Here is a 20,123-nt window from a genome sequence, read left to right as displayed (position 1 = left end):
CCTGAATAGGTAGAAAATTATTTTAATTATTAAAATAAAATTCCAAATGTAAATTATAATTATGTTGGATATAATTATAAAAATATATTTGTAATAATATTAGATATAATTATAAATGGTATATAAATATTATATTAGATATAGTTATGCAATTATAATTAACAAATAGTTAATGTATATAATTATATAAAGAGATAAATTAAGATTTTAATTAAATAGGATACAAATTAATAGGATTGCATTTTATCCTAATTAAACATGGTTTTGAATTAAGTAAATAGTTGTTTGATGAAAAGTAAATCCAAACTCTATTACACGTAGTGAGCCTGCCATTTTCAAATATAGATGAAAATTTTCTTTATGGTGAAAAGAAAAAGATACAAAGAACTTAAAATATTTCTAAGTCTCAATTATCTTTGTTCTTGAGATACATAAATCTGAATTCATCTTTGATTGATATGGTGCTAGCACACGATCTAACCAACAAATTTTCAGTGTATGAGATTATAGAGGGATGTAACAATTCACAGCTCCTAGTCCATTCAGGCCTGTTCGTGATCGATTCAATCTCATCTCAAAAGGATTTCGTTCACCGTTCTCAATCTGAAGAAGAACAATATGTTAATCGTTTTATTTATTATTCATTCATAATTATACACTGATCCTCAACTTTTAATTAAGGTTTTAGTGAGCATTTTTTTTAATTTTTTTGCCATTTTCTTGTGGTATAAATCCCAACATATCCTACTTGGTTGCTTATGAGATACTTTGCAAGAAATCTGAGTACATTCATGTTATTGGCGGGCATATCCAAGCAAGGCTTATGGAGAAACTTTCAACTAAAAATGCAATCGTCTAAAAGATCAACTATAATTGTGAAATGCAATCTCCAAGATGTTGTTTCACAATGCATGTTATATACGGTTCATCCCCATTCCAAGTGAATTAATGACAATCGTAAGCGAAAAAAAACAATAATGTTCTAACCCTAGTCAATTTTCAAACGCTTTTGCATGAGCCCAAATTGGCTGAAAATATATCAATCTTGTGTGAAATGCAATTCCATCCAACACAAACCCACTTATTTTATAGAGAAATGTCTAAGTTGGTTGCTTATAGGAGACTTTGCAAGAAATTCGAATAAATAATAATTCTCCAACCCTAGTTAATTTCATGCGTTTTTTCATGAGCTCAAATTGATTGAGAATATATCAATTTCGTGTGAAATACAATAAAATCTAATACAAACTCAATTATTTTATGGAGAAATATCCTAGTTTGTTTTTCATAAAAGGCTTTGCAAGAAATTCGAGTACATTCCTGTTATTGGCGGGCAATCGTCTAGAAGATCAACTACAATTGTGAAATACAATCTCCAAGACGTTGTTTCATACTGCATATGAAATGCAATTCATCCTTATTTCATGTGAATTCATGATAATCCTAAATTGTAATCAATTGAAAATTAACTGATATATTTCATTTGCTAATATAATAAACTTGGGGAAATTGGAATTAAACCGGGTTGTTTCATGTTTTAAATCTACTAAACGGTGTCAATTGGAACTAAACGACATATTTCATATGCTAATCTACTGAACTGGGTTAATTGGAATTAAGCATGTCTATTAGATATTTTAACCGACCAAACCATATTTAATTGAAACTAAAACTGACCTAATCAAATCAGACTCAATTGGATAAATTCAATCCATTACCACCCTATATAAATGCTCATTGTCAAACTTGGGGATTCCGACTTCTCGAATTCTCCACTACCATTGAAATGGCTGGCTTCACCCAAAATGTGAAGGTTGAAGTTGATTCTAACAATGAGGAAGAAATTTCGACTAATGAAGAAGAATGTTTACATATGATGGTTTAATGTTTCATATTCCAAACATGTTCTTCATTCTTCTTCTCAATAACATTTACTATTGAAATTCAATGTATCGGTATCCTCTTTCATGGTTGTTCGCGAATAAAGAACAACCAATATTCAATGCAAAACTTAATACACCAGATTGGAAGTACAAGCTCGTAAGTTTAGGCCTGCCATTTTTTAATTTGAATAGAATTACAATTTATTATTGTATTATTTATCTTCTTTAATTTGCTTTGTGCAGAACATTCTCACGGAGTTTGTCAAAGAATACCTCCCTGATGTCATTGTTCCTACAAGATCAATTTTGATTGTCGATTTTGTTGACTTTACAAAACCTTTAACCAAATTGCAGTATGTTCCAAAGCTGGGGAATGTATTTAAAGCACATATGGAGACTAATTGACTTCAATGTGTCAAACCAGAACCACTTATGGAAGGGTGTCAATTTGGAGTTTGTTTTGACGCATAGGGATGATAGGATGAAGACACTTCTGGTTTTTTTGTTAAAATGTAGCTGGGACGTGGTAGGTTATATCAAAGAACTTTACATTGGTATGAAATAAACAATAAAGATTGTTTTTCTAAACGTGCAGTTTGCTCTATTACAACATTGGATTGCTTTGTTTTTACTCATTTTTTTATTTATATATACAAATTCTTTCGAGTGAATAATATTAAAGGCACACTCATATAAAAGTTCATAATAATTGATGTCGGCCAAATGCACAATCATGCAATATATTATGTAGTATGATATTGGAAAGATTTTACAACAATGATACTAACACAAAAGCAAAATTTAAAGGAAGCTATCAATTTTGGGTTATTAATACAAAGATGTGAGCTCCATTATTTCACCCTAGCATGGAAAAAGATACCTCATTTCGACATGCATCCAATATATTATAATTGAAACCAGACCAATTTGTTACTTATATATATACATCTGCAACGAACTTAGTTCTTCTTGGTACAATTGTTCAAACAATATAACGGGCAATGTCCCAACCCGTTGCTTAATATTTCGTTTGCAATTATTGTAGTTAATGAGCGTTACAAATTGTTAAGCAGCCAACCTAATATGGCCGACCTATTTATATATGTTTGATTGACGATTCGTTACAAATACTTGCAATGTATAATTTTGTAACGGGGCTTCAAAACAAACTGACACAAATATGGGGAAAGATCAAACAAATAGTAAAACAAATGTTGCAACTGAGTAATTATGCAACAATTTTATTTGATTCAATGTACAACAGTGCATAAACGAATGCAACAAATAAAACACTTCAAACCAAAAAATAAACTTTGCTAATATTTTCACATATAAGGAAAGATGATACAATTTGTAATAATCAGACAACATAGGAAAATTATAGCACAATACTTCATTCATGAATGATTTTCTTTGGTTGAAATAATATCTATTTCTTTATTTCTAGCAGAAACAACATGTGATTTTCCTTGAATATTCCGACTTCCATAGTAGAATATGATGTAAGCATCAACGGTTTCATTTATGCTTTTGAACAATCGATAAATACCTTCTCTAACTCCAACAACATAACTTGTACATTTTTCCCATGAAGAATATATTTCATGTCTTTTTCCATTGAAGATAATATAAAACTTGCATTACTTACTTTTGTTCATTTTCTCCATGTTCTTCTTTATTCTATTATTCTAAAAAAAATAAAAATAACCGTCAACTTTAAACTTTGAAGCTCGTAAGTACAACTCTTGATATATCCAATATTCCTTTTTTTTTTCAAATGAGTGAATATTTATAAAATCAGAGTAACATTCTTAAAAAATAAACAATTGTTACAATAGAGACAACTAGATTGGAATTTAAATTCAAGCTTTCATCTTTATATTTTAATTTAATGTAAGGATATTTTAGTCCGGTCGAAAATGGCAAATTACAACATTAGGCACCATTATTTTGAATCTTGTTGCACCATAAAGCATTTCACAAATGTTAAATAACAATATAAGAAAAAGGTTTAGGGGACCTATTTAGCTCTTATCCAAAAAAAAAAAAAAAAAAGCCTACTTACAGTTCATTAAAAAAAAAAAAAAGGTGACTGAAAGACAGATAGGTAACTGTGTTAAGAACTCGGGACGAGTTCAAACCGAGTTCCAAGTCGCATAATTCAGCCTGCGGAGCTGACCATAAAACCAATGCTTCATTTCGCTGATTTAAAAATACACCATCCGGAAAAAAAGAAACCGTACAGAAATGTTTCCTATGGCGTCTTCCAATTCATCCAATAATCAGTTACTTCCAGTTTCCGATTCTCCAAGCGGCGGCGAGAAGCAAAAGGAAAGGCTCATCAAAGTAGATGACAAGTTTTTCAGAGGATCCGCCATGACTAAAAGAGGAGCTTATGCTGCTATCTCTTACATGTCTTGTGCTGGTGCGTTCTTCATCTCAATTTAGGTTCATTATTGCTACTCGATTGCTCTTACAGTAGGCATATTTGAGTGTGTTTGACCTATGAGTTTGGTGATACTTCAGTCTTGATCTTCGAAAGGATTGTGGCTGTGAGGATCATTATTTGATTATTGCTGCTAATTGAGGTTCCTAAATCGTTGATTATATGTGCGATTGCGCAAATTTCTGCTGTTCCTTGCTATTCTGTCTTATTTGGATCATTTTGAAGAATTACATAATGTAAATTCATCTAATGGCTGTAGTGAACTGACCAGGAATTTCAGTTGGATAATCTTACACACCTGCTAATATCAACTACTTGTTTTCTGGTATTCCTGTTGATAAGTACATGTATGAGGTATATATGTTAAATTTTGGAGGGAAACGATGAATTCGAGGAAAAAAAAACCATTCCACTACTAATAGTGCACATCTTCTTCCGAGACATCAATCTTGGATGCTGATTAGATAATAAGCTCTTAAAAGAGGATGGGATTTGTTTAAGATGTCTCAACAGAGCTAATCGGAAATTTATGTTCCTCTATCTATTTCAGTACTTTCTAATGATAGCTGTCTGTTTATATGTTTGTGTAGTGGTGGCTCATTTAGTTGAATTGGCTTTACTTTTATTTTTTTGTTTATGGATTTGGTTCAAATACAGGTTTTCATCTATTTTGCAGTGCTTCTGGTTATGTTCAACAAAGCAGCTCTTTCTTCTTTTAACTTCCCCAGTGCAAATGTCATAACACTGTTTCAGGTAGATTACTACTGAGCTAATATGGTTCAGATCGGTACTATTTCATCATATATTTATTTTATTTTACTTTATAATTTTTTAAGTGTATATGTATTTTTTCCGCAACTTATCCTAGGTAACTTGTTTGTTTTTTGTATATTGTTTGGGCATTTTCCTGGATAAAATTATTACATATCAGCTAACCACTGCTTCTCTCTTCCCCCCCTCTTAAAATGAAGATGTGAAATTTATTTGACCAAAAGAAATTTGTTAGAAGAATCTTTCTTTAAGTGTAGACCAATCAGGGGCCAAAACAATGCTAAGCTTGTGGTTGAGGAAGCTCCTACATATATGAAGCTCACTAATGATAACAAATGTTGTGAGCTTAAACTGAGTTTGGGACTGATTGGAAATGCCTTAAGTGAGGCTCCTTGCTTACTTAACTCCTTCGATCACCTCCTATTCTGCATAATTCTCACTTGAGCATGCAATGAAGATTGAATTCAATAATTCAATAACATTCATATATTCCAGCCTTCTTGTGACGTGTAATTTATTTTTGGCATTTAACCATGGGTCTTTGACATTTATTTTTCCTTTGGAATTATCATAATTGAACTCTTTCTGTTTCTCTGTAGATGATCAGTTCGGTCTCTTTTCTATATGCATTGAGACGCTGGAAAATCATCTCTTTCATTGCTGGTGAATCTTTACCTATTTCTGATGGCAACACTACTTTTGTGCCATTAGAGACATTGATGCACACCCTCCCTCTGTCATTTGCATATTTGCTCTACATGGTATATCTCACTATACAATTTTAAACGTCTTTGGGACTTTGATTTTTTTTTTTTTTCCTGTAATTAGTGTCTACCTTTTTTCCCCTTTCCCATCAAAAGCTAGTCACAATGGAGTCTATCCGTGGAGTAAATGTTCCCATGTACACTACCCTACGGAGAACTACAGTGGTATTTACAATGATTATGGAGTATTTTCTGGCACGGCAGAGGTATACACCTCCTGTTCTGGGAAGGTAAATTATCCTTCAATGCTAATGGTTTCATTATTTTATATACTTCTCATCTGCATTGAAGACTTGGAGACATTAACATTAAGCAAATTGGTGATGTCTCAGCTCAGCAAAATCTGCATAGCATAACAACAACTTGTTTGGTTTGATGTTTCTAGAAAAAACAACAAAATTGTTATGTGAAGGAATAGAGTAACCCATGAGATTGACTGCATATTAGCCACATAAATTGCTATCATCAATATTCCATTAAAAAGGTCACATCCTTGAAAGACAAGGATATTGCAAAAACTGAATTCCAGTAGAATAAGTGATTACTAGTAGTTAGTACAAATGTTGGGTAATGTCATGCACAATCATGTAGTCCACATATCTGTCCATTCTGTTTTGTAATTCACTTCTCCTGTTTTGCTTTTGCTACTTATTTGTTCAAAACAAGTGTTAGTGCTGAATGTACATATTGAACTTAAACTCAGATGTGATAAGTTCCATTTGGACTAACCAATGCTACCAAAAACGTTCTAACTTTTTGGCTTCTTTCTGCTTCAAAAAGTCTATTGGATGTTGATTCCCAAACCGGAAAAGCTACAATTATTTGAAATAGTTGTACCCATACTGAAATTTTCCAAATTATTTCATTGAATTCTTGTCAGTGTTGGAGTGATTATTCTTGGTGTATTCATTGCGGGAGCACGGGACTTGTCATATGACTTCCATGGATATGCTGTTGTATTCTTAGCTAACTTCACAACAGCAATATATCTTGCAACTATAAGTCGTATAGGTAGCAGTCTCACTTTTATTTATTGTTTAAATAAGCTTCTTTTGCAATATTTCTTTTCTATCTCAGAGTCACTTTGTCAAGTGCTTAATGAATGTATTCTTTTTCAGGGAAATCCAGTGGCCTTAACAGCTTTGGCCTAATGTGGTGCAATGGTTAGTTAACAGATCTTGTATTATTTGTTTCAAATTCTTACAATCATTTCCGAAATTAACAAGTGTTTTATTTCTGTTGTTCCCCCCGCCCCCCCCCCCCCCCCCTGCCTGAACCTTTCTTGTTGTTTTTCCCATTTCAGGAGTTGTATGTGGACCAGTTTTGCTGCTTTGGACATTTATTCGTGGTGAATTGGCGATGACAATGAATTTCCCTCATCTGTATTCCCCTGGTTTCTTGGTAAATGGCCTACTAATTATTAGAAAACCTCTTTTCTTCTCACGACCCACATATTTTCATGTGGTTATGTTGCAGCTGCATGGTAGTTTACCCCACTGGCATTTTGAAACTCTTGAGTGCAATTCTTCCATTATATGCCTTCCTGTTATGATTTGTCATTCGTTGTCTTAGTATATGCAGGCAATCTGCAATAAGCAGAGCAAACTTGCATCAACTCTCAAACTATTAGCAATTAATTTGCACCAATTAAAGTGAGCTTGAGTGTGAAGGGCATGTAGTCGCTTAAGCTAGGTCTTGAGTTCGATTTGTAGTGTAAACATAAAATCTCAATTGGGAGAGATATCATGTAAAGGGTGACCTCGAACCAATAAATCAGATCCAAAAACCAAAAAAAAAAAAAAAAAAACAAACATAAAAAATTAGCTATTAACTGGTAATCTCTATTGATATCTGTAACAGCCACTCAGGAAGGGTTGTCATGATTTCGGAAATAGGTTGCTGTTTAACTGAAGTTTTTATGTGCATGTCTTGTATCAGAACTGTTGTTGGTATATGTAGTATGGGTGTCTTTCTAACCATTATAAGCATAAAGCTTATTTGTTCCATTATTTCCTTGCTGTTGTGTTGTGACTCAGAGTATGTATGCAGATCAATTTGAATCATTTATTTTTCCTTTGCATAGGTTGTGCTGCTCTTTTCCTGTACACTGGCTTTCTGCTTGAATTACTGTATATTTCTGAACACTACTCTCAATTCAGCAGTCACGCAGACAATTTGTGGCAACCTGAAGGTTTATCTTCTAGCCTTTTTTATTTTACTCTTCTTTTTTGAAATTCTTGTTTTAAAGCCTACTTAAATTCAAAATTTTGGTCAGTATCACGACCCTAATGCTTCAAAATCATACCGTCGCTGAGTTTCATAAAAGTTTTCATACATTTAAATGGGAGCAAGAAAAACAAAGAAAGTACCTCTGTTGGTGGTAACAATATATGAATGGCCAATACCTCTTGGAGTTAATGTTGCATTCTCACCAAGTCTTCTCCATGTTGTAGGACCTATTTACCATTGGTCTAGGCTGGATGATCTTTGGCGGGCTTCCTTTTGACTTCGTAAGTGTAAACTCTTCTTACATCTGTGTTTTTTTTTAGCGAAAAGTGTGTATATATATACATATATATATATATATATATATATATATATATACACATATACCACCATATGCTTTCAATCATTTGCAATTAGAGAAATGTGATATTTATTTGTTGCAAGAGAAACCATACGTTTTACATGGTTTGCAAAATAAAGAATTCAACAAATGGTGTTAGATTTTGCTCGTAGCATGCTGGTTTATTGACTTTTCTGATGTGACATGTTGATTATTTTGACATGACATGAGGACCTATTGATTTTTGCTGATGTGGCACGTTAACTTGATGACGTGTCAAAATGTCCATCATTCTTTTTTTTTTTTTTGCTAACAGTGTTAAAGACGTATGAGTCTGTTTGGTTCAGTTGATTGTTCTTCCAAATAGCTATATAAAAAAAAGATGTTTCTCAAGTCTAACCGAGCACTTTATATCTACTGTTTGGAGTAAAATAACAAAAAGAAGAATCAAAGAGACACATAATACCACATACCTCTACGAAACATGATTTGCTTTTTTATTTTATTATTATTTTTTTTACTTCTCCCGTTTTGATCCTTGATGTTTTTCTTACATTTTGATTTACAATGTTTACAGTTCAATGTTATTGGGCAATTTCTTGGTTTTCTTGGCTCTGCAATGTATGCCTATTATAAGATGATTGGGAAGTAATTGTTCAGACGGCAACAAGTTATGCTAATTGATAGGTAACTGCTCGTACTATGGAGTTTGCGTTGCCAGTAGCAGCTCTGATCCCCGAAATTCCTTCTGTTGTATATGAGATTTACTCAGCAATCAACACGATTTTCGCTGCTGATTCACGACTTCTTTATCAAGACCTGCACAATTTCAACTAACCGATTCTTTTCAGTTTTCACCATCCAATAGAAATTCTTTGTAACTTGAAAGTATTAGATTTGCACCCCTTTGCTGGGTTACATGCAACACAACCAATCTAATCTGGTGTATCACAGAAATTTGATGAATTTGCAAATGATATTGTCATATAGCCCATTTTTTCCAGTCTAATTTGTTTGTTCTTCTGTAAAATTTCCCAGTCGGCTTTTAATTGTCTGTCTGACAAATTAATTGCATCTATAGAAACAGAAATACAGACAGAAGTAAAAGGTAAAGTGTCAATAAAATTTTGAACTTTCCTTAGTGTGTGTGTTTTAAAGGGTCTGTTTGATTCAACTTTCACTATTAGTTGTTTGTTGTTATTGCTGGTAACTTGTAAATGAAGCTGATTTTATTTCTAAAAGAGCTATAAATAACTGGTTTTTGATTCTAACAAAAATGAATAACTACGTGGACTTTTTGGAATTGAAATTGATAAATGCATGTCAGATGTTTATAGTACCCAAAGGTTAGAATTTTATTTGCAAGTTTATGGAATTGTAAGAAGACTGAAATTGTAAAAATGTAAAATTGAAATTAAATTGTGAAATTAGATTGCTTGGATAAGTTGAAAATTACAAGAACTCAAAATGAAGAAGTGCAGATGTTGTAAATTAGAAAAAAAGTTTGTTTAAATAACGGCTTCATATACTACAGGCTTTTAAACTTGGTTCAAAAAATTTATTGGCCATTTGAATCTATAACGTGTTTTTGTTAATCTTGAATTTTTTAAAGTAATTTATTTGTTTAAAGTGATCTAGTTGATCATTTTGCTTAACATATTGATTCCATGAATTTGTTTAAAGTGATAATGATATACGTTTCAGTTTGTCCAAACACTCTCTTCTTACTCTGTCACGTGGATTGGATTTAGTGGGTTAATCATATCAGTTTAAACAAGTTCAAATGAGTAACAAGATGCGATTAATAAAATTTTTTGAACCTAATTTAGAAGGTTACTAATGTATTAAGTCTAAATAAAATTTTAGACTCTACAGTCCTCCTTCTTTCGTAACTTAATTGTCTATTATCTCTACTTCTTGCTAACCATCTTATGTCAATATTCCCCTCAATTACCTCTCATTCTGTTGTCCATTTGGTGTAACTACCAAAACGGTATCTTTGTAGAAAAATGTTCTTCCGTGTACGAAGAATCCTCTTTAATTGTCAAAAAAATATTCATTCACGAAGAAAAAGATTATAAAGTAGATTTTGGATGGTGTATGTTTTGCCGTTGTGCATTTTTTTTTTCAAACACTGTTTGCTGCTATCTATAATATTATTGAAGATGTTATCTTATGTATTTCTAAATTGTAGTAATTAAAATTGTACTATTTTTTTTGTATGGATGAAACGTTATTATTCTTCTAAAACAACCTATTGATATAATAAAAATTTGGGTTAATTTCAAATATAACACATGTGGTTTTAAGTTTTGACAAATAAATACCTGTGGTTTGATTTTGAGCAAATAAATACTTGTGGTATGCTCCGTTTTTCAAAAACACGGAATCGGAGAAGACACCGTTTATATGCTGACATGGCCGAGGGTAATTTAGTCAATAAGAGTTCATTTCAAATAAATTGTTGTGGTTTGCGTGTTTATATGTTGATGACATTCTTATCTATTCTAAATCTGAGGCAGAACACATAGAACATGTTAAGGTTGTATTAGATGTTTTGAGAGAACAGAAATTATACGCTAACCTTTCTAAGTGCTCATTTTGCATGGAGAAAGTTGTGTTTTTGGGTTTTATTGTTTCAGCACAAGGAGTTTCTGTTGATATTGAAAAGGTGAAAGCCATTCAAGAGTGGCCAACGCCAAATTCAGTTACCGAGGTGAGGAGCTTTCATGGCTTGGCGAGTTTCTATAGGAGGTTTGTGAAGAACTTCAGTACCATTGCCGCACCACTAACCGAGGTAATAAAAAAGAATGTTGGCTTTAAGTGGGGCAAAGCACAAGAGGATGCTTTTGAGATGCTTAAGGCAAGACTAACTTCTGCCCCCGTTTTAGCACTTCAAAACTTTGATAAATCGTTTGAAATTGAGTGTGATGCGTCGGGAGTAGGGATTGGTGCTGTTTTAATGCAAGAGGGTCGACCTATAGCCTTCTTTAGTGAAAAACTTAGTGGTGCAACCTTAAACTATCCCACTTATGATAAAGAACTCTATGCATTAGTTAGGGCTTTGCAAAAGTGGCAACATTATTTATGGCCTAAAGAGTTTGTGATCCACACCGATCATGAATCCTTGAAACATCTTAAGGGTCAACAAAAATTGAACCGAAGACATGCCAAGTGGGTGGAATTTATAGAGACGTTTCCTTATGTGATTAAGTATAAGCAAGGGAAGGAAAACGTAGTTGCTGATGCATTAAGTAGGAGAGTTAGCTTATTGAATGTGATGCATGCTAAGTGTTTAGGATTTGAGTATATCAAAGAATTATATGTTGATGATCTAGACTTTGCATCTATTTATAAAGCTTGTGAACTTACTGCTTTTGGAAAATTTTATAGACATGAGGGCTACTTATTTAGAGATAATCGATTATGCATGCCTAAATGTTCACATAGAGAATTTCTTGTGAGGGAAGCCCATGGTGGAGGCTTGATGGGGCATTTTGGGGTTGCTAAGACTTTGGACATGATTTCTGAACATTTCTTTTGGCCTCATATGAAACGTGATGTGGAAAGAATATGTGCTAGTTGTATTAATTGTAAGAAAGCTAAATCTAGAGTTATGCCTCATGGTTTATACACTCCATTACCTGTGCCGAATGAACCTTGGACTGCTATATCCATGGATTTTGTGATGGCTTTACCTAGGTCTAAGAGAGGTAATGATTCCATATTTGTGGTTGTAGATCGCTTTTCTAAGATGGCACATTTCATACCATGCCATAAAACTGATGATGCTATTAATATTGCTAACTTGTTCTTTAGAGAGGTTGTTCGTCTGCATGGGATGCCAAAGAGTATAGTTAGTGATAGAGATCCTAAGTTTTTAAGCTATTTTTGGAAGACTTTGTGGAATAAATTGGGGACTAAACTGTTGTTTTCTACTTCTTGTCACCCTCAAACTGATGGTCAAACCGAAGTAGTAAATAGAACTTTAGGACAACTTCTTAGGGCAGTTATTCAAAAGAATCTTAAGTCATGGGAAGAATGCCTACCATTTATTGAGTTCGCTTATAATAGGGCTATACATTCATCTACTAACTTCTCACCATTTGAAATTGTTTATGGTTTTAATCCTTTGACACCATTAGACTTGATCCTTTTGCCTGTTGATGAAAGGAAAAGTTTAGATGGAAAGAAAAAGGCAGAAATGGTGCTTAAGTTACATGAACAAGTAAAACAACAACTGGAGAAGAAGAATGAGCATTATGCAAAGCAAGCTAACAAGGGTCGACAATGTGTTCTATTTGAACCCGGTGATTGGGTGTGGTTGCATATGCGCAAGGAAAGGTTCCCCGCTCAGAGAAAATCAAAGCTACATCCTAGAGGCGATGGTCCATTTCAAGTAGTCGCACGAATTGGGGATAATGCCTACAAGCTCGACTTGCCAGGTGAGTATAGTGTGCATGCAACTTTTAATGTGGCTGATTTATCTTTGTTTGATGTAGGAGATGAAGATTTGAGGACAAATCCTTTTCAAGAGAGAGGGAATGATGTGATATCAAAAGCACAAGAGCATGGAACAAAGGAGCTTGGAGTTAAGGAGTCTAGTAGAAGCATGAGGGATCCATTGGAGCTGTCAATTGGACCTATGACGAAGAATCGTGCAAAGAAAGACCAACAAATGCTTAATGGACTCATCTTGAGCTTCTTTAAACAAGGAATGAATTCTAGCGAAGTCATTAAAGATTGTGTGTTTTTGTGTTGTATCCAAGCCCAAGCCCATAATAGTGATATGTAAAAAGGTTGATCATATTTTTGAGTTTTGACAAATAAATACCTGTGGTTTGGATATTTTTGCAAATAGATACTCGTAGTTTAGATGTTTTTGCAAATAGGTACCCGTGGTATAACAAACCATAAACAAACGCTTAATTTAGACAAATATTGTCCAAAAACTGAAGCTTAATAACTTTGATAATTCCATACTAAGCATAGTCGGATTTGCAGAACCTCTACCTTGATTTCTGGACAATAGTATGGAATTGCCAAAGTTATTAAGCTTCAATTTTTGGACAATATTTGCATAAATTAAGTGTTTGTTTATAGTTTGCTATACCACGGGTACTTATTTGTAAAAACATCCAAACCACGGGTATTTATTTGCAAAAATATCCAAACCAAGTGTACCTATTTGCAAACACATGCAAAACCACAACAATTTATTTGAAATTAACTCTTATTGACTAAACTACCCTCGGTCACGTCAGCATATAGACGGCGTCATCATCCATTTCCGCGTTTTTGAAAAATGAAGCATACCACAGGTATTTATTTGCTCGAAATCAAACCATAGGTATTTATTTGTCAAAAATTTAACCCTAAAAATTTCATTAAACTATACATTAACTACACACTATAATACTTGAAAACGGGAAAAGAAAGTTTGAGAAAAAAAGCTTTTTTTTTAAGAATAATAAAAAACAAACTTTCTTGATTTTTTTTTTGGGGTAGGGACAAACTTTCTTGATTAATTATTAATCCATTTTTACTTGATAGCAGTTGATAACATGGTCATAAATCAAAATTTGTGCCGTTATAAAACGGAAAATGAAATAGGAAAAGGCGCGCACTATCTTTTTTTATTTTTTTTTTTATTATTTGATTTTTTTATTTTTTTTTTAAGAAATATTTTTATTATTTGATAAGGCGCGCACTATCTGGTTTCATTTGATTTGATCTGGGAAAAATAACGGAAACCAACCGTCACCGTTTCCGGATCCAACTTTGACCTCATCCTCCTCCTTCTTCTTCAAGTCCCCCCAAACAAGCAAACTCTTGATTCTGAGATTCGACTCTCCGGAATCTCCCCCGACACAAGCATAAACACATAACCCTAGCAAACGATGCGTGTGTCTTTCTCATCGGAATCTTCTCTACAATAGAACGCAGTTTTCGTTTTATAGAGCTGAAACCCCGAACGCCTTCTCTAATCAACCACCATGAGTGTTGTTGATATGAGAATCGACATCGATAATTATTATCCTAAATTCCCCGGCACACCACGGCGTTCCGTTTCATTACCGTCGTTTGCGGCGATCAGTGGACGTTCTCGCAAACGCGGCAGCTTCTTTTATGCTATGCTACCCGAGGAACCCCTCAAGCTATCTATTCTCAAATTGGATGGCTCTTGCTTCGGTAATTTCTTTTCTTTTCAATTTCGTTTTCGGACTTGTTTTTTTGTTGCTAAGAAATTGCGATCCAGTGGATGATATTTTGGATTATTAACTTGATGAGTCAGAAATGGTTTGATTGTTTTGGTCATATTCAGTGACGGATCCGGATTCATTGACAGGCTGTTTCGATGGATATAAGTGTTTAATTGCCTTTACCCTAAAACTTTAAAATTTTATCAGTGGATGATCTAGCCCCTTTCTGATCTCTTTATATCCGTCCCTGGTCTTAGGCTCCAGATGGACTCCATTGAAGCGCAAATTTTGAAGCTATACAATGATTTTTAGGTTTCAAGTTAAAAATAGGATGTTTTAGTCTCAGTTTTTTCTTATCTATATGATCTATTGATGAAATTAAATTAGAACAAAAGAAAATACATAAAAAAGGAAAGAAGATTTCGAGGAAAGAAATATTGCAAAGAACAACACAAAAGAATGTAACTCTGTTTTGAAGAGTTTAGAAATATCGTAAATGCAGACTTTAGTCTTGATAAGAAGTAGTTGTTAGATTATTAATTAATTAACTTAGATTTTTTTTGATTAAAAGATGGAAGCTAGGAGAAAGAACAGAGGCCGCACATCCCAATTAGAGTGGCAGCCCAGCACACCGAATATACCCCTAGTCCCAAATACTATTAGAAATAAAAGAAAAATTGGAAGAGTTACAAAACAACTGGAGAACTGGCTAACAAAAGCGAGATTCTTCAATTCTGCTATAATGATCACAATCATAGCTACTACAAAAATCTGGAAAATAGTAACCTCACTAGAATGAACACCATGTTTAGGAAGAGTATTAGCTGCACGATTTCCCTCCCTGTAAATGTGAGAAACGACAACATGCATGGCCTCCATAATCCTGAGGCAAGAAATCCGTTCCTGTCTGATAATCCACGGGGCAGAGACCGCTCTTTTTCTGAACAAATCCACTACGAAACTTGAATCACATTCAAGCCATAAATTATGCCAACCCTTTTCCCAAGCCTTCTTGACAACGAAAACAACGGCATGTAACTCAGCAACAAAGGCAAAAGCAGAAGCAATAGGGAATGAGAACGAACCATGTGGGAACCACGAACATTTCTGAAAATTACTCCTGCTCCGGCTGCAGCAACCTGTACGTGTTCACTTTCATCCAGCCAGGAGGAGGGGGACAAAGGCAAAAGCAGAAGCAATAGGGAAAGAGAACGAACCATGTGGGAACCACGGACATTTCTGAAAATTACTCCCGCTCCCGCTGCAGCAACCTGTACTTGTTCACTTTCATCCAGCCAGAAGGAGGGGGCTGCCACTGTACCCCTATAATATTATGTTGCTTAGGAGGACGGGAAGGAACATTTGATTTACGGAGAATCATCAAATCATCTACCGAATTAGACATGACATGACTGCTGTGTTGCATAAATTAGCCTCATTAATTAACTTAGGATTTAGTTGAACTTTAATCTTTAGATTTGGAATTTTTATTATGAATTATGATTGTAGTAGAGTTAATAGTTAATCTGGAATTTATTTCATGCATTTTAGGATTAAGATTATGAGTAACTGGATAGGATTTACTATTTAATTATTCATTGCATTTTAGAAATGTTAATTGTTATTATTTATAATCTTATACATTATTTTTCTTTAGAGCGCCTTGTGTTGCTGCGGCGCATTCCGGAGTCTTGCGACTAGGCTTGAGAACCCCTTGGGCCTTTAATAACTATGGTTTTGTGGTATTACAGACATCCAAATTTTGAAGAGGGCTACAGTCGCTGAACTAAGGCTGGCGGTTGAGGATGCATTTAGTTATATGCCACGAAAAGGTCCAGGCAAAATCTCTTGGTATATGTTTCTTCTGATTTGTGTTCTTATTGGTAAAATGTGAAATGCAAATCTTTGGTTTTGAAATTGGTTTTAAATGTTTGTTACGTAAGCAAAATTCGAGTCTAGTGAAAAGTATGCGTTTGTGAATGGAGCAAACCTCTAACCCACATTTACAAACTTTTAAACTACAAAGACATTTTTACAAATGTGCAAAACCACAAATTTATTTTTATGCTTTACTTTTTTTTTTTTTTTTTCATAATCTCCTTTTGTTTCTAGAGGGCGAGCCTTGGCGCAACGGTAAAACGTTGTTGTCGTGTGACCAGAGGTCACGGGTCCGAGTCTTAGGAGCGGCCTCTTGCCAATTAAATTGGCAAGGGAAGGCTTGCCCCCAATACACCCTTGCGGTGGGACCCCTCCCCGGACCCTCGCTCAGCGGGGACGCGTAATGCGACCGGGCCGCCCTTTTTAATCTCCTTTTGTTTCTGACATGGATTCATTGGTATATGCATGTGATTGATGAAGGCCACATGTGTGGAGTCATTTTTGCTTGACTTATGATGGTCGGATGCTAGTTACAGAAACTGATCATATCAGGAACTATGGCATTAGAGATGGTGATCAGGTTACCATTTCTTAATCTAGACATGTTCGAATCACTTTCTTTAGTTACATAGATGTGCACTTTGTTTCACTTTTTTGCAATTCGTTTTTGGTTTATTGAAAATTGAGTTATATGAATGTGCAGCTTCAATTTATTCGGCACATCTCAAACAGTTTCAGCCTCAAGAAGAAGAAGAAGAAGAGATCAAGCAAACGTGTTGCTGCTTCAGAGCACTATGACATGTGAGGCTCTCTTTAATTGCTCCTTTTTAACTTAATTTGATTGTTTTCTTAATTAGGCAATCATCATTGTCTGCTTTTAGTCTGCTCTCTCTATTTAAATTATCATTATCAACCTTTAATACAGTAGAAGATACAAATTCACCTGTAAAACTGTACAACGTTAGCACTAATATTTTGTAGACGTAGCAATTTCAAACTCCATTAACGACAGATCCAACAGAAGTCAATTTACTGTTAATTTGGTGGCCTAATACATCCCTAGTCCCGCGTACTTATCCAGAATAATTAACTGTCCCCATACTTTGAAAACGTCTTATTTAACTCCCTAAACTTGTTTAAAATGACCTATTGACCCCTAAATTTCATGTGACGGATCAATCGGAGATTTTTGACAAGTTGGAGTGCATACATTTTAAGCAAGTTCAAGGCGTCGATAGATCACTGTAAGTAAGTTCAAAAGGCTTGAGAGGTCACACTTTCAGATGGTCAATAGGTTATTCTTAAGTCAGTTTAAACGCCAAAAACTGATGTTATCAAAGTATAGAAGGGAATTGTCTTTTTTGGACAATTAAATGAGACTAAAGATATATATTAAGCCCTTCCTCAGAAAAAAAAAAGAGAGAGATGTATTAAGCCTAATTTAGTTCTACGTCTGTACCACCTAAGCCACTTATAAAAACCACACAATAACACTTGGTTCCACGTGGACGCTAGTGGTGTTTAGGTGGTGCAAATATGGAACTAAATTAACGAGTAATCGGTTTCTGTTGAATTTGCTGTTAATAGAGTCGGAAATTGCTCCATCTAGTGCTAACATTCCACGTTTTATATGTGGCATCTAAATCTATTATCCCTCAGTAACCATAGGGTTAATCTTATACTACATCCTTTTAATCAGTATGGATATGGACATGTGAATGGATAATTTAAAACCCTATATAGATTAATCAATTGGTATTTTGCAGGTCATTATCAAGTCCAAATATCTATGAAGAAATCAGAAAGGAAGATAACTTTTATGATGTAGAGAATGGAATGCATCACAGTTATGAAGAGAGTTTAGAAAAGAAGGAAACCAGGTTGGCTACATTCTTCCATTTCCATAGATGGTTATCTTATTCAAGAATGGCAGCCATGGAAACAAGTTTAAAGGGTTATTCCAATAGATCTGCCTTTAACATCTTAGGAAGTTTTAGAAAGGTCTTAGAGTTGTGCAATGATAAACACTACTATAAAAAAGTCTAGGTACCATTCATATATGATGTTCCATTGTTGGTTCAACTTAGGTTTTTGTTGATTAATCTCATAAACTTTGAATTTGACACGTTGAGCTCCCGATCAGTTATAATCGCACATATTGAGCTCTTGATTAACATTATTTTTTTGGGTAAAATGCATCTATGGCTCTTCAACTACAGTGTTATCAACATTATAGTCCAACTTTATTTCGTGATTAAAAGTACTCTGAGCTTTACATTATTGTAACTTTATTTCGTGATTAAAGGTACTCGAACTTTACATCCGTTGTTGAAATTGCTTTTTTAACAGTTCGAAAGCAGTTTTTTTTTTTGTTAGAAACTGTATTTTGAACTATAAAAAAACGTAATTTTAGATATAGATGAAATGAGTCGTGCTTTCAACCGAGTTTGATGTGTAGAGTAGTTAATATATGCGGTTATAATTGATTGATCGCTCTATATGTCAAATTGAAAGATTAGAGTTTTGATCAATAAGAATGGAAAGATGAGTATGTTTTTGTTTCCAAGAATAATTTGGTTCTCGATTATCAATCTAAATCTATTGACATGCCATTGGAGGAGCTGTGTTTGTCAAAGTTTTCATTGTTAAGCAGCTCCAGCATTGAAAGCATATAATCAGTTGAATGAATTGTTGTCAAACGACACCGTTCTGATGCTCCACACCAAAATCTGGACAGTGCTTCTCTGTAATTGGTATGTATTCTTTGAAAGAATGGCTTGTTGTGGCTTTGAAAAATGTTTTAGAGAAGCTGTAGAAAATAAATCACACGCATTAATAGATAGATGATAAATAATTGTGGAGGATTTTTAGGTTAATATTAGTATTTTCTCCTTATAAAATGATAAGGAATCTCATTATCATTTCACTTGTCGGTTATGTTATCACCTATAAAAATTCGTGTACCCAGATGGAAGAAAAATAATTTCAAAAAAATAAATACTGTGCAGCAGATGAGATAATCTTTGATTGCTGTACATGAGATAATTGTTTTTATTATTTACGGGCATAAAAATAATAAGATTTATGACCATGTAGAGTGCTTTATTAATAGTGACGGTAAATTGGCCGAACTTTTAAATGTTAGGGTTTAAATTGCTACTACTTGCTATTAATATGAATAAGAAATTAAAGTTTAAAGTAAACCACTTGGAATGAGTGTAAAAGAATAAAAGCATTTAAATGTCAGAATTTCTTATAAATTTTAAATGGTGGTTACAAGATAATTGAATCTCATTAGTGTTACTAAATGAAATTAATGTTTACTATTAATTATGTGTAATGTTTTGGTGATTATACTGGTTTTAATTGTTATTAATTTAAATTAACTCAGTAAAATTAAGTGTATTAATTGAGGCGAAAAAAGTTAACATGCCTATAACAATGATATTTTCCTCATTTAGAACATATAAACAATTCATCTAAATTTTTTTTTCTCTCTACCAAATTTTGTTTAGCTCCCTGAACTTTTTTTCCCGATTTGTTCGTTTTATTTGTTGGGTTTTCGGTGATAATTTGAAAAACAGTTAGAGTTTGACTCATGCTTCTGTTGTA

The 20,123-nt window shown here is 33.8% G+C and overlaps 2 protein-coding genes across 3 annotated transcripts; both read left to right on the top strand.

Moving 5' to 3' along the window:
- The first annotated feature begins 4,057 nt into the window (after positions 1 to 4,057).
- LOC136203097 (UDP-N-acetylglucosamine transporter UGNT1) lies at positions 4,058 to 9,419 on the top strand. Of its 2 annotated transcripts, none has more exons than XM_065994151.1 (10): positions 4,058 to 4,308; positions 4,987 to 5,082; positions 5,700 to 5,861; positions 5,961 to 6,094; positions 6,745 to 6,875; positions 6,983 to 7,027; positions 7,168 to 7,265; positions 7,948 to 8,055; positions 8,318 to 8,374; positions 9,008 to 9,419. In XM_065994151.1, exons 1-10 carry the CDS (start codon positions 4,279 to 4,281, stop codon positions 9,080 to 9,082), a joined length of 936 nt encoding a protein of 311 aa, XP_065850223.1. In that variant the 5' UTR covers positions 4,058 to 4,278; the 3' UTR covers positions 9,083 to 9,419. The 2 variants fall into 2 exon arrangements, with proteins under 2 accessions (XP_065850223.1, XP_065850222.1); XM_065994150.1 differs by having other exon boundaries at positions 4,059 to 4,308; positions 5,006 to 5,082.
- Positions 9,420 to 14,153: 4,734 nt separating this feature from the next.
- On the top strand, positions 14,154 to 19,096 carry LOC136203537 (uncharacterized). The gene is made up of 5 exons (XM_065994714.1): positions 14,154 to 14,622; positions 16,385 to 16,484; positions 16,992 to 17,091; positions 17,215 to 17,312; positions 18,278 to 19,096. Exons 1-5 carry the CDS (start codon positions 14,427 to 14,429, stop codon positions 18,555 to 18,557), a joined length of 774 nt encoding a protein of 257 aa, XP_065850786.1. The 5' UTR covers positions 14,154 to 14,426; the 3' UTR covers positions 18,558 to 19,096.
- The last annotated feature ends 1,027 nt before the right edge of the window (positions 19,097 to 20,123 follow it).

The sequence above is a fragment of the Euphorbia lathyris genome, chromosome 8, assembly GCF_963576675.1.
Source record: "Euphorbia lathyris chromosome 8, ddEupLath1.1, whole genome shotgun sequence".
Taxonomy (NCBI): Eukaryota; Viridiplantae; Streptophyta; class Magnoliopsida; order Malpighiales; family Euphorbiaceae; genus Euphorbia; species Euphorbia lathyris.
The sequence above is the reverse complement of the archived record's forward strand: the minus strand, read 5'-3'. Positions and strand labels throughout refer to the sequence as shown.

What these genes read in the sequence shown, in the direction of transcription:
- LOC136203097 (XM_065994150.1), top strand. Translation starts at nt 4,131, where the DNA reads ATGTTTCCTATGGCGTCTTCCAATTCATCCAATAATCAGTTACTTCCA. An exon ending in CTCTTACATGTCTTGTGCTG is followed by an intron (nt 4,309 to 5,005) that starts GTGCGTTCTTCA and finishes TCTATTTTGCAG; the next exon opens with TGCTTCTGGTTATGTTCAAC. An exon ending in ACACCTCCTGTTCTGGGAAG is followed by an intron (nt 6,095 to 6,744) that starts GTAAATTATCCT and finishes AATTCTTGTCAG; the next exon opens with TGTTGGAGTGATTATTCTTG.
- LOC136203537 (XM_065994714.1), top strand. Translation starts at nt 14,427, where the DNA reads ATGAGTGTTGTTGATATGAGAATCGACATCGATAATTATTATCCTAAA. An exon ending in ATTGGATGGCTCTTGCTTCG is followed by an intron (nt 14,623 to 16,384) that starts GTAATTTCTTTT and finishes GTGGTATTACAG; the next exon opens with ACATCCAAATTTTGAAGAGG. An exon ending in GCATTAGAGATGGTGATCAG is followed by an intron (nt 17,092 to 17,214) that starts GTTACCATTTCT and finishes ATGAATGTGCAG; the next exon opens with CTTCAATTTATTCGGCACAT.